The 14,145-nt window shown below is 51.9% G+C and overlaps 1 protein-coding gene across 3 annotated transcripts in view; it reads right to left on the bottom strand.

Moving 5' to 3' along the window:
• Nucleotides 1-13,276: 13,276 nt before the first annotated feature.
• Nup214 (nucleoporin 214) overlaps nucleotides 13,277-14,145 on the bottom strand; it is an 80,094-nt gene continuing 79,225 nt past the window's right edge. For all 3 annotated transcript variants that reach the window (XM_050155361.1, XM_050155362.1, XM_050155363.1), the window contains exons 35-36: nucleotides 13,740-13,764; nucleotides 13,277-13,443 (exon numbers count right to left, since the gene is read on the bottom strand). In XM_050155361.1, the coding sequence (XP_050011318.1) occupies nucleotides 13,410-13,443; nucleotides 13,740-13,764 (59 nt within the window). In that variant the 3' untranslated portion in view covers nucleotides 13,277-13,409. The remainder of the gene's footprint in view (nucleotides 13,444-13,739; nucleotides 13,765-14,145) is intronic.

The following is a 14,145-nucleotide window of genomic DNA, read 5'->3' as shown; positions in this document are numbered from 1 at the left end:
CATTTAGTTATGTGCAGTCCACAGAAAAGCAGGCTTTGAATAGGGGCTTTCTTCACCTGCGGACTGGCTCCCCAGAGTGGGCATGGCTTCTCTGTAGTGCTTTGAGGGGCAGGAAAGACCCTTCACCCACCAGGGTTTCAGGCGTGGCTGCTCTGGGTTCTTTACATTGCTGCTCCAATGCAGGAAGTTGCATCATGGGTTCCTCTGGCGATCTCTACCCGGATGGCTCATGGGTGGTGTTTATGTCAGAGTTTTGTTTGTGATTGTGGAATCAGCTCCTAAGTATTGCGCACAAAGATCCATGGGTTTTGTGGCTCTGTGTGTGTGTGTGTGTGTGTGTGTGCGCGCGTGCGCGCGCCTGCGCACATATGTGTGTCCATCAAAAGAGAAGCTCAATAAGACCACACAGGCCCGAACCAAGGACCTTAGGAAACCATCTTTGCTGCAAAATGCAGCTGCATGACTCGGGTATGGCTGCCTGAGTTTGGGGACCGGAATGTGCAGGAGTCAAGTGGCTCACAAGTGACATCTGATGGCTCAGTGACAGCCCTCTCCCTGCTTCAGCTGGTGGCAAATTAAATTCAGAAGTCCAGGCGAGGCTGAGAGATGGAGATGCCAGACCCAGACAAGCAGGGGCAGGGTTCCCTCCAGGACCCCAGGCCTGGGGCCAAGTGTCTGGAAGGAGCAAGCCCACCGCCGAGAACTTCCAGGAAGCAGGTGCTCATGGCCCCTTGCCTGCCCACCGCTGTGACAGCTGCTCCTCCGTGCAGCCTCTGCTCTGGCTGCTCTCCCAGAAGAGCCAGAAACTCATTGTAGAATCAGCCATGAGGCCACAAAGGAAACGCAGTAGGGTCCCAGTGGGGTGACTTATTGGGGGCTGCAGTGGAACTCCCAGGCCTGCAGAGGAAATTTCTAGAAGTTGCAGTGCTTGTTTCCTGTGGCTTTACGTCATCCTCAGTGCCCCCTGGGTCCTCCACGGACACTGGCTCCCACCTGGTTGGGGTCCAGGCACCCAAGGTGGCAGCTGGTCACAGCACATACACTACCCCTAAATTCTCCATTAAGGAGCTATAGAGAGACGGTTGCTGATGTGCTTGCCATGCAAGAATGAGGATACGTGCGTGTGTGCCCGTGCACACACACAGACACAGGGCTTTGCCAAGTCATAACACAAGTAGCCACAGGAAAACCCCCACATCCTACAGCCTTGCACGGTCCTCGCACCCTTTCCTGCCTGTGGATCACAGGAGCTCTTGTTCCACGTTCTCAGGGGAAGAAAGTGGCCGTGAGAAGGTCTCTGACCTCCCTCTGCCTCCCTGCTGCAGCCCTGGCCTCTCGCCTGCCCCTTTCCTCAGTGTGCCGTGCAAGGCTGGACACGCCGTTTACATGCTCACCGGTCCTCTCGGCACTGGGAACTTCTGTCCCTTGAGATGGGGTCTCTCCCTGAACTCCTGATTGGCCTGCAATTCAGTATACATCACAGACTAGCCTTGAACTTACAGCAATCCTCCTGCCTCAGTCCTGAGTGCCGAGGCGGTATGTGTGTGCCACTGTACCCAGAAAGAGCAGGTGTGTGCGTGAACTCGGCTTCTGGGCTGTGTCCAGCGACACAAACTTCTGATCACGCTGGGCCCTGCCAAAAGTCAACCCATTTACTGTCTGGGCACAGCCCTGTCCACTTGGTCCCCAGACATGCCGGCTGGGAATGCAGAGACAGGATTATCTCCACTCCGGTTCTGGCTTTGGTTTGTAGTTTATCAGCTGACACTTTAAACTAGACTGGTGAAAGGTGGCTCTCTGGGGAGAGTAGCTAGACACTCAGGACTATTCCTGGCCTGCCCCCTGTCTTGCTGAGTGAGGTTTGGTGAGGCAGCCACACTTGTCTGGTCTTCTCAAGCAGGAGGTAAGCACACCTGGCCAGCTTTCTCCACTGGGCCAGGTGTCATTGACAAGGCTCTTGCTTGGACTATCTGTCCTAAAAGCTAAAGTTATCCAGAGACCAGAGATGCTGTGTTCATCTGGGATGAAGCTATTTCTGTGCACAGGCAGGATGCTAAGGGGAGGGAGCATCTGCTGGGTGCCATGGTGACCTGGACTTCACTGTACCTTTGAGGTCTTTTATGATACCTTTGGGGGCACGTGTTTACAGCTGTAAACCCGGGGTCCCTGACTCTTTTGATCGGATCTGGCTCATCACAGAGATGCGGTAGGGAAATGGAGATCCTGCAGTCCATGGCAGGGTGCTTCCTGAGTGGACGGACACTGGCCCTAATCTGGCTGTTAGAGTTGAAAAAGGGTTCCATTGGGGGAGACCAGATGTCTGCCACTGGGGAATTCTGTGTTGGGCAGAGGTTGTCAGACTGGTGACAGCGTGCCTAAGCCTTGGGCCGATTCTCACTGCAATCTACCAGACCAAGTGGTTAACCAGGGCTTTGGTGTAGGCTGAGGGATTTCCTGTAAACAGCCTGCCACTTCCTGTGAAGGTGAGGCCCAGCAGTTGTCTGGCTCCTGTAAGTGACTCTGCCAAGCCCCTCTGCAGTCTTGCCTGACACCTGAGAGCCACACAGCATGCCAGCCTTCCTCATGAGACCCTGGTCCCACTGGAGCTGTGGCTGTGAGAGGCTGATGGCCTCATGGCCCGAGAACCCAGAAATGCTAATTCTGCCTTTGAGACGCCTTACCATTCATGCAGGGAACACATTCCCAAAGAGAAGGCTTATCCCCTGTAAGGTCCAGGCTCAAGGGTCCAGAGAACACATTGGGGGACCACCTCACCCTGCCGTGCTGAACCCCAGGCACACAGAGCTGCATGAAGAAACACAGATGGACAGACCCACTGGTCCTCCTGGAATGGCAGACATGGCCTAATCATCTGGATTCTTACTAATCTTATTAGAGTTGCTTGGAGTAGCAGGGAGGCTATGTTGGTCTTTTTTAAAAACAGCTTCTCAGAGGCCGGAGAGAAGGCCCAGTGGTTGAGTGCTGTGACTCTTGTAGAGGATCAGTTTCGTACCCAGCTTCTGTAACTCCAAGGGCTTCAACGCCATCTTCTGGCCTCTGTGGGCACTACACTCTTGTACACACACACACACACACACACACACACACGCACACACATGCACACACTCCTTTTAGCCATCAGCCCTTCCTCCTGCCCTTCTCTGCCTCTACCATCCCCCAGCACCCAAAACCCTGCCTTGTTACTACAGTGTGATTGTCTTTTCTAGGTTTTTATATGGATGAACCCAATGGCATGCACTGTTTTGGGCTGACTTCTCTCCTTTGAGTCATTACATGACGCTGCCCCTGTTGACAAGCCTGTATACATCATCCCTCACTGCCAGACTATGCCACAATCACTGTGTTTGCTCACATAATTTTTTTAATATTTATTTATTTATTATGTATACAATATTTTGTCTGTGTGTATGCCTGCAGGCCAGAAGAGGGCACCAGACCTCATTACAGATGGTTGTGAGCCACCATGTGGTTGCTGGGAATTGAACTCAGGACCTTTGGAAGAGCAGGCAGTGCTCCCAACCTCTGAGCCATCTCTCCAGCCCTCACATAATTTTTAAGATTCAAAAATTTTTGTGTTTGTGCAGGTATGTCTGTGCACTATGTGTGTTCTTAGTGTACCCATGAAGGTCAGAAGAGGGTTCATTTGGATCTCCTGAACTAGTTATGGATGGTTGTAGGCCACCTTGTGGTGCTGGTAACCAAACCCTGGCCATCTGCAAGAACAAGTGCTCCTCACCACAGCGCCATCTCTCCAGGCCCCTCGGTGGGCAGTGAGGCTTGGTTTATTCTGAGGCTGTTTCAGATAAGCTGCTGCAAAGCTCCTTGTCAACTATTGAGATGGCACAGTGAGCTATTCTCACTTCCATTAACCCAGTCAAGACACTTCCTCTCCTACATGCCCAGCTGTGAACTCGTGTGTGGTTCTAGAGCCTGTCAAGTTGGTGGTCGCGGTTAACATAACAGGGACCACATGGAGCCATACACATGGCCACAGTGTGATCATGGTTAACATCACAGGGACCACATGGAGTCCCATACCGTGTTCACAGCATGTTTAACTCAGGTGAAACATATGCATACATGCCCTCCAATATGGGTCATGTATTTCTGGTAAAAACATTCAGAATCCTTTCTTCCAGCTCTATTTTTGGTTTTTCAAGAATAGGTTTCTAGCCAGGCAGTGGTGGCGCACACCTTCAATCCCAGCACTCAGGAGGCAGAGGAAGGTGGATCTCTGCAAGTTTGAGGCCAGCCTGGTCTAACAGAGCTAGTTCCAGGACAGGCTCCAAAGCTACAGAGAAACCCTGTCTCGGGAGAAAAAAAAAAGGTTTCTTTGTGTAACAGTCCCGCTGTCCTGGAACTTGCTCTGTAGACCAGGCTGGCCTCGAACTCACAGAGATCCTCCTGCCTCTGCCTCCTGAGTGCTGGGATTAAAGGGATGCGCCACCACGCTGGGCTGTCTGTGTGGATCACTATTCTCTGTCTATCTGTCTGTCTGTCTGGTGTCCACTGTTGTTGGACACCAAAGCCATGCACTCTGTCCCGGGGTGTAGCTCCAGAAAGTCTCCAAATCAAGTAGAGCAAGGCCTTCGATTTTTTTTCCCTCAAATTACTTTTCTCTGTCTTAGGTCCCTTGCATTTCTGTAGCAATTTTGGAATTTTTATTTTTAAATACCTTGATAGGGGTGTGGGGGCTCACTCGGGAGGCAGAGGCAGGTAGAGCTCTGTGAGCTCAAGGCCAGTCTTGAAGTGGATATAGACTTCTAGGCTAGCCAGGGCTACAGAGACCATTCCAAAAAAAAATCTTGTTAGGATTGCCCAGAATCTGTAAGTCAGTTTGGCAGGAATTGAAGTCTTCCAATATTGGGTTTTCCAAGTGAGATTAGGAGTGTGCCACCATGCACAGCAACTTTTAATATTTTCTGAAAAACTTTCACGTTGGCCTTGAGCACTTGTGTGGAGTCTTTGGTCTTCTGGAAGAGTCTATAATTGGCTTCATTTCTTCCTAACATCTGACTAAATCTGCCAGGGAAGCCATTTGGGCTTGGACCTTTCTGTCCGGGAGTGTTTGGTGATAAATTTGATTTCCTTCACAGGTCTAAGGTGACTGAGGATTCAGCTCCTTGAGGGAATAGTTCTCGTTTGTGTGTGTGTGTGTGTGTGTGTGTGTGTGTTTTATAAACTTAAGTGTTTTTTTTTTAATCAAGTTTCTGGATTTCTGCCATAAGGAAATTCATAAGTCACATTGCCTTGTCCATTTCTCCAGCGTGGCTAGAATTTATCAATTGCTTTTCTCATGGATCTAGGTTTCAGGCATTTGATTGTTATTCTCTTTTGTCTGGTGTTCTTTTCTGGCTTATCAAATTCCGCTCTTGTTTCTGCCTCTTATGGCTTTCATTTTCTTTTCCTTCCCTCCCTTCCTTCCTCTCTCCCTCCCCCTCTCCTTCTTTCTTCTTTGGTGGTCCTAGGGATGGAAGTCGGCACCCTGTGTAATCTAGGCCCCCCCCCTTTTTTTTTTTGGTTTTTCGAGACAGGGTTTCTCTGTGGTTTTGGAGCCTGTCCTGGAACTAGCTCTTGTAGACCACGCTGGTCTCGAACTCACAGAGATCCACCTGCCTCTGCCTCCCTAGTGCTGGGATTAAAGGCTTGCACCACCACTGCCCGGCTTCTCTAGGCACCCTAATACTGAGTCGTGCATACTCCAGCCCCTCACTATCCTGCCAGGCTTTATTTTAAGACAAGGTCTCATTAAGCCCAGGCTAGCCTCAAGCTTGGTACATAATCCAGGCTGGCGTCAAACCTGGACCCTTCTACATCAGCCTTCACAATAGCTGGGACTATAGGCACGTGCCACCACATCCAGCCTCCCCTTCTAACTTGTAAGAGAGCTCTGTGAGGTTAGCCATAAGCCTCCCTATTGGTACTGCACAGCCACTGTGGAAGAAGCTGTACTGTGGGCTTTTATGGCAATTTTGCCTTGTGATCCTGTTGTCACATCGGGCCTGGAGGAAAAGCTGGATTCAACCATTCCTGCAAACAAGGAATTTCAGGTGTAATAATAATTATTTCGGTTTTCTCCTTAGAGAATATTTCTCTGCTGCTTTGCACACTGTATAATTTCTGGTCAGATGCTAGACATTGTGAGATTTACTTTGTTTATTCCCATAGTTCTTATTTAGTTCTGGACTTTTTCATTTGCTTTATTTTTTAGTTTCTTTCTTCTTTCTTTTTTGAACGGGGTCTTATGTTGCTCAGGCTGACCTTGAACTCTCTCACTGGCTGAGTCTGACCTTAGCCGCTTCTATCCCTGAGTGCTGGGATTACAGGCGTGCAATCATGCCAAGTTTACGTGGTGCTGGGGACTGAACCTAGGTCTTGGTCCACCAGGCAGGCGCTCCATCAAACCATGCTTCCAGCCCAGTTCTGGGCCCTCACATGGAAATATTTGACTCACTTGTGTCTTGCTTTGAAGCTCCTTTGAGACTGAGTAGCACGCTGTGTAGACGGCCCTGTGTGGCCACTAAGGCAAACCCGAGTCTGAACTCTGCGGGAGGGAGTTACCAGCTCTCTGGCTCTGGCTGGAGGCAGCGCACTTCTTGCCCTGGAGCTGAAGAGCAGCTGCTGAAGTCGCTTTTCCAACCTCCCCTGCGTGTGCTGATCTGCGCTTAGCTGCACACGTGTGGGGCTCTGCAGATAGCGTGTTCTTTGTGACTCTGTCCTCTCCAGGACTCTGCTCATGTCCCCAGCCAGCCTGCTTGGCTCCACCTGTTCCCTTCCCAGAACTGTGGTCTGGAACCTTCTCCAGAGCTGTAACCTCGGCAACTGCAGGGCTCCCTTCCTTTTCTTCTTGGGTCCTAGGGCCACCCCCTTTTCCTCTTGGGTCCCAGGATCACCCCTTTCCCTCTTGGGTTCCAAGGTCATCTCCTTTTCTCTCTTGGGTCCCAGGATCACCCCCTTTCCTTCTTGGGTCCCAGGGTCACCCCCTTTACCTCTTGGGTCCCAGGGTCACCCCTTTCCCTCTTGGGTCCCAGGGCCACCTTCGTTTGATGTCTGAGGTCAACTATCCTAACAATGGAGTAGATTTTGGTTTTCTCAAGCAAGAGGGCAGACCAGCCTCCCATCCATCCATCTTGCTGGAAAAGGGTGAACACTGCTTAGCTCAACTAAGAAGTAGTTTATGGTTCAGTATCTCGCAGATTTTCCAGAGGAAAGCCAAATTAGAAATAACCTAGGTTGCTGGGTGATGGTGGTGCATGCTTTTAATCCCAGCACTTGGGAGACAGAGGCAGGCGAATCTCTGAATTCTCAGCCAGGCTGGTCTGCAGAGTTCCCAGGACAGCCAGGGCTACATGGAGAGTCCTGTCTCAAAAGACCATTCCCGTCACCCCAGCCCTTGAAAGGTTGAGGGTCTGAGGTCAAGGCCAGGCACCCAATAATAAAGAGATGGTTTCCAAACATTGAGGAAAAAACTCAAAGAACCAAATAACCAGGGCTTAGGGGAAATTTTTGAATTAAAAAAAAAGACACAGCATTGGACACTTGCCCAAGGAGGCGATGGTACCACCACAGGAGCCACTAACCCTCATGTTACGGCACAGCAACACACCCACAGGGCCCTGAAGACTGGGCTCAAGGCCAATGCTGATTGATGGCCACTGCCAACACTTGGACATCCCCAGACTGCAGAGCCACTGCCCTCTCCAGGGGCCCTCTTCCCTAGATGCCTGCATATTGCCAGAAGTTGTACTACAGCCTCGCGTCGCCACAGGGGTCTAGAGTTTTCCACAGACATTTCCTGTGAGCACCTGCTCCACCTGAGCATTCCCGGCTTGTGAAGGGCTGTGTGGAGCTGTGTGCAGTCACAGGGCCTGCGTCTTCAGATCTGGGGGCTCCGGTGAAAGCTTGGTCCCCACTCACAGCTGAGGTGTGGCCGCAGTGACCAGGGGTGTCACTGGGTTCAAGGCCCACTGCAAACAGCGCTGTTATGATGAGCAGACAGGGGCTGCTCTGTCATTGAGCTCTTCGCTCTCTCTTACTTCTCAAGGCTAATCCTAGGGAAAAGCAGGTGCCGGTGTTCCAGCATCCATAACTTAGTGACTGTCCCCAGGTCCTGTCTCCTGTTCCCAGGCAGCTGAGCCTCTCTATTTAGAATGTTCTATCTGTTTTGGACAGTACAGCAGTAAGATAAAACACTTCTAAGAAATCAATTGGAGGACTGGAGAGATGGCTCAGTGGTTAAGAGCACTCCTGCTCTTCCAGAGGACCTGGATTCAATTCCCAGCACCCACAGGGCCAGCTCACAGCAGACATCCATGGAAAACACCAATGCATATAAAACAAAAGTAAATTAATTAATAAAAAGAATACAATTGGAAACTAAGTAACTTTTAGCTTCCATTACAAGGGCAAGTTACTCTCCTGCCCTGAGCTACCTGTTAGGCGGACCTGGGGCCCTTTCTCGATGGTCACTGGGGTACCAACCATCCTTTATAAGCAAGCAGAGCTGTCAGCGAGGTGCCTTCATGTTGAGGACAGCATTTCAACAGGGCTGAGCTCCACAGTAAGGACAGGGTCTGACGTGTCCCAGGCTAGCCTCAAGCTGCTGTATAGCCAAGGATAATCTTGTACTTCTGGTCCTCCTGCCTTGAGTTTGTGCTATAAGACCTGGTACATCATGCTACATGCAGAACCCAGGCTTCATACATGCTAGGAAAGTCCTCTCAACAGAGCCATGCCCCCAGCCCTTTTGGATCAAGATGGACCAGCTGGGCAGGGGTAGATGCCTTTAATCCCAGCACTTGGGAGGCAGAGGCAGGTGGATCTCTGAGTTTGAGGCCAACCTAGTCCTGTTTCAGAACAGGCTCCAAAGCTATGGAGAAACCCTGTCTTGGAAAAAAATAAGAATCAAGATGGACCACGTGTTCTTACTTCCCCTCATCCTCCAGGGATGGACGACAGAGCCCCGCTGAAGCACGGTCCCTGTGAGACTGTCTCTGGGTGGCTGACTCTGCAGTTCGGTGACTCAGATCTCACAACGACTTGACTGTAGCACATGCTGAGTCCAGGCGTCAGCCTACACAGGAATAGCGATGCACCAGAGTGGGGATCTGCCCTGCTCTCAGGCTGGCAGCACATGCTGCCACCGTTAGTGACAGTATCTGCGCTACACACCCTCTCTTCATTTCTTTTAGGTGTGACTGGGCCTCCTCTGATTAGTGATGAAACTGGGATTCAGGAAGCTTCAATGACCTGTGTAGAAGCAGCAGCAGGTTGCGTTCCTGCCACCTGGCTCCTGGCCACCTGGCTAGTTTATGCCCTGAAATAACAACACACAAATTATATTCTTTTAAACACTGCCTGGCCCATTAGTTCTAGCCTCTTACTGGCTAACTAGCCTACATCCATCTCGGGTCAAAGAATCATGGCGTCTGCCTCACTGCCTTCTTCCTCCCAGCATTCTCTTCTGTCTTCCCCGCCTGCCTATGTTCTGACCTATCAGGCCAAGCAGTTTCTTTATTAACTAACCAATGAAAGCAACACATAGAAAGAAGACCCACTTACATCAGACCTGCCCATATCTGTTGTATGTTATTTTGTGTTCTGACAAATAAAGCTTGCCTGGAGAGCAGAGGGTGGAGCTAGCCACTAGTTAGCCACAGAGGCTAGGCAGTGGTGGGCTTTTGGAAGAGGCTGAAAACTCCTACACTGAGACCTATAGGGTGTGGGGTATCAGCAGTGCCTGACGGAGCGGGCCTGAGATGGGAGAGGGACAAACCAGCCTTTGGAGCCACCCAGGACGAGGCAAGAGGAGGGACAGGGAAGGGAGAGCTAGACCACAGGGCCTGGAAAGAGGGCCATGGACATCCAGGGTCCCTTTGAACTAGACGGAAGGCTAACACATGAAGAGGGCAGGATGCAAGCTGCCTCTGTGTTCCTGGACTCTTAAGTGTCACAAGGTGGAGCAGGACTGGAACAGACCTGAGACGGAGCTGGGCCCCTACCTTCCAGTCCCCACCCCTAGCACAGAATGTTGAGCATCTCCGGCCAGGGCTTCAGTGTGCACGGCTTCTATTTATAAGTGGGAAGGGGATGAAGTGGCAGCTGCAGCCCAAACGGTCTGTGATTGACCTTCATAGAGCCCTGAAAAGTCCAGACCTAAGCCAGAGACAGTACAGGAAGGGTGGGCTTGACAGCTGAGGCTGCGGAGCCAGCTGCTTCCACTGGGTTCTATGCATAGCAAGCCTGTGCCTGTTTAAGCAGACAGGCCTGATCTCTGGGTGGTGTAGGCTTGACAAGCTTGCCAGGTGGCCTTCCTTGTCTGTACGACTGACTCCATGTTAGTGGCATGCTTCTTCCTGCGGGTGCACTACCTTTGAGGGCCTGGCATGTTCTGCTCCATGGGCTGTGAACTCCTTGACAGGCGCTACCAAAGCCTGCCTTCTGTAGAGACAGTCTTGTCCTCTTTCCAGCCACAACATGGCAGTGCTTTGTCCTGGGTCAAGGGCAGAGGGGAAGAACTGTGGTCTGGGCTTTGACACACTGGAAATATGGTGTTTGGTAACACCCTGATATCATGGTGTGGCCAGCGTGACTCTGGTCCTACTGGCTGTGTGTCCCCTTCCTGTCTCAGCCTTGGCCTCGGATGGGGAGTTGAGTCTCTGTCCTTATTTAGTAGGAGGACATAAAGGATAGACCCCACTAGTGTGCTCAGTGGCTTCCTGTCCTCTCCAGAAGAACCTGCCTCAGTGTCCCCTGCTGGGTTCTAACAACCCTTTCCTAACCAGCAGGCATCAGAGCCACAACCTAGGACTAGGTACAGTGCCCATGGGGACTGTTATCTGCTCTCCACAGTCTATGACCACAGACTGCGTGCATGCTTCACCAAGTAGGGGCTCTGCCCCAAGGCAGGCTGTCTCTCCACATGCTTGTGTCTCTCCACACGCTTCTTACTGCCACACCAGTCTCTCAAGACCAAGGGGAGAGTTCCCAGCAGGGGCCATGTAACCGACACTCATCCTGTTCTGCTCTGGCATGTCATCCCGTTGACCCCCAGCCGCTCAAGCCATCCCTCTGCCCTTCTGTTCCCCTACGGGCTCCTTTTTATAAATAGAAACCAGTTCAGTCTAAACCCTTGACCTCAAATTCTCCACACTAATCCTCCATTGAGTTGGCATGCGACATCCCGCCATACAGCCGTATCAGCTGTGTCGGGGCAGATAACATCCCACCACTCACTGCCGTGCAGGGGCACAGGAGGAATGTGCCGCTGGGGGCTGAGCCCCTCTGAGCTCCTTTTTTGGGGTGGATTACAGTGGTAGGTAACAGGGTCAAATCAGCCACTCAACATCGCATGTGTCCTGAGGCCCAGGATGCCAGGCCAGGAGTGCAGTGGTTCCTGCCTGGTCCGGAAGACGCTGCAGGAACCATACTAGCTGCCCCCCCCCACCCCGGTAATGGACCACGGCTGCCACCTGGGCCCTGGAGGACGTTGCTGTCCCTCACACAGCTATGCTTCATGGACCTTGATTTAAAAGGAGAGAGAAGGCAGTGTGTGGGTCTCCTAAGCTCCCAGTCCTGTTCGGTTTTGCTTTACCAGTTGTGAAAGGAAGTTAGTACTGAAGTTGGCTACTTAGGGGTAGAAGCCGGGTGTTGGTTTCTTAGGGAGACTCCCATAAAGCCAGCGGCTCTTTTCCTGCATGAGTGAACGGCTGGGCCTGCAGTCCCTTTAGCATTACCCTGCCCTTCCCTGTGTGTTCTAGGGCTCGGCTGTTGCTTCTGCGCCTCCACAGACGTTTCTAGGTCAGGTCTCCAGCATTGCAGGAAGGATGTGGACGACTGCAGACAACTCAGTCCTGAGCCCCCCTAGCAGACAGCTGAGCCAAGCAATGGTACCCGAGGGCACTTGCACAGAGCCAGAACTCAGTGGAAGTGACTGCCACTCCTGGGAACGGGATCTTGTGTGACTTCGAGTTTGGTTCCACAGATGCTCAGTTTAGGGGGGGCAAGTAATGACCTCTGCCCTTGATCAACAGTGCCCCCAACAAGCATGCAGGGGCTTGATGATGGACATTGTTAATGTTAATTGTTAATCTTGTATTCAAAACTGTTGTAAGCTAAGGCTATGATGTGCCAGAGCCACCGTGGGCCCACTGGCCTGCCTTCAACAGCCGTGGACAGTAACGTGTGGAAGACAGCCGAAACTCCCTTGCTGTGGCTGTTTGGTGAATGTATGGCACTTGTCTGGAATTGTCAATAAGAGACAAGTTTAAGATTATGCTTTCTTTGGGTACTTGCTTCTTAAAAAAAATCTGCTGTGTGGTGGCACACGCCTTTAATCTCAGCACTCAGGGGGCAGAGGCAGGCAGATCTCTTGTGAATTTGAGGCCATCCTGGTCTACACTGAGTTCCAGGACAGCCAGGGCTACACAGAAACTCTTGTCTCGGAAAAAAAAATCCGACCATACAAGTGCCCGAACTGCCCCACCTTGGCTCTCTGTGAAGCCCAACAGCAGTAAGTGCCTGCAGAACCTGATTCTGCCCGAAGCAGCCTCTGCCACCCGTTCTCTGTCCTGCCGCTCAGTCCTGAGCCTAAGAGAGGACCGTGGCACCTGAGGCTACCTCTCAGTTGATTCTTCTCGGTTCATCGACTTTGACTTCCACTTTTAATTCGTGGCACAGGACCGCACTGTCTTCTTCCTTAGCCGACAAACTGGCTCCTGACTCTCATCACCCATACCAGAAAGCCTGCAACCCCAGCACTGGGAGCCAGAAACTGATGGGCACTGTGAGTTTGAGGCCAGCCAGGGATACAGAGTGAGACCCTATGGGGGGAGGAAGAGGAGTCTGGAGATCTGTAGGTCTCGGGAGAGCCTGGTAACAAGCATACAGAGACAGCCTGGCTCAGGGCAGAGGGGCTGCTTCCAGGACGACTGCGCTGCGGGAGGGGTCTCTAGGCCTCTTCCCAAGGGCACAGTGGCCCTCAGAAGAGCCTGACATAGAAGCAAAAGGACACGTGGCATAGACACTAAGGTGGAGCCTCTGAAAGGTGTCGGCCACACGTTGCTTTTCCCACGTGCAGGGCTCACCCAGGACAGCACTGGGGAGAGTTCGCTGCCTTGGCTTCTCTGTGACCTAACTAAATAAACACACAGACATTCTGTACAGAACCAGTCCAAACACTTTAATAGCAGAGGAAAAAAATAAACCCTACGTAAAATTTGAAAGGAGCAAACAGGCAGTTAGGGATTGATGCACTTTGGTCTCCGATGTTTCTTCCTGGGTGTGCGTTTTCATGAGAAAGTTCATCTGACAGCCTGTTCCTGTGTGCTCTGCAGAGGGAGGGATGTTCACAGAGGCCCACAGGATCCAGGAGGGATGCTGGCACTGGTTCAGCTTCTCCAGCCACCAAAGCCCTGGACAGACCTGTAGGACGTGCAGGAGAGTCAGCCCCTGCTCCAGCTGCACTTGCTCTGCTTGAAGGAAGTGCAGACAGGACCAACAGACAAGCCTAGATTCAGTCCTGGAGCCTGAGGCAGCGGGCCGCCCTGGGGACACTACCAGGGAAACGAGAAAGCCTTTCCCTGCCCCCCAGCCACCGACAGCCCCAACCCCTGACACCTGCTGCTCAACCTGGCATTCCAGCCCAGCTCTGAAAACAGCAAATAGCAGAGCACACAAGTCCAGCAGGAGTTAGGTTCAGACAGGAGACAACTACTTACGAGTTAGATGATCCGAAGGTGAACGCTGGAATAAGAGAGGAGGAGGTTACAACACTGAGCTAGGTCAGGCAGCTGTTAGGTCCTACGACAAGCCTTCCCCGACCCTGTCTAAAGAGTGGCTGAGGGGACACTCAGCTCGGCCTCCTGGGAGAAGGAGTCCCCTGCTCTGGCTGCGGGGTGTGTGTGTCTGTGCACAGCCTCGCTGTGTCATTTGTTATCGACACCCATCCGTCTCCTTTCCTTTCCCGCTGTTAGCCCTGCAGCCACCTCAACTCTGCTGTGCCTCTTCCTTCTGTGTGAGGACAACCCAGGGCATAGACCTCTGCTCTCTGAAGACGCAGAGCACTGCACACACATACAAGACATGAAGGTTCCCATGCCTGTCTTTGAATCCAAAGCCCTGTAA

The sequence above is a fragment of the Alexandromys fortis genome, unplaced genomic scaffold (genome assembly GCF_014885135.2).
Source record: "Alexandromys fortis isolate MF-2015 unplaced genomic scaffold, M_Fortis_MF-2015_v1.1 scaffold_72, whole genome shotgun sequence".
NCBI lineage: Eukaryota > Metazoa > Chordata > Mammalia > Rodentia > Cricetidae > Alexandromys > Alexandromys fortis.
This window is presented reverse-complemented; position numbering and strand designations above follow the sequence as displayed.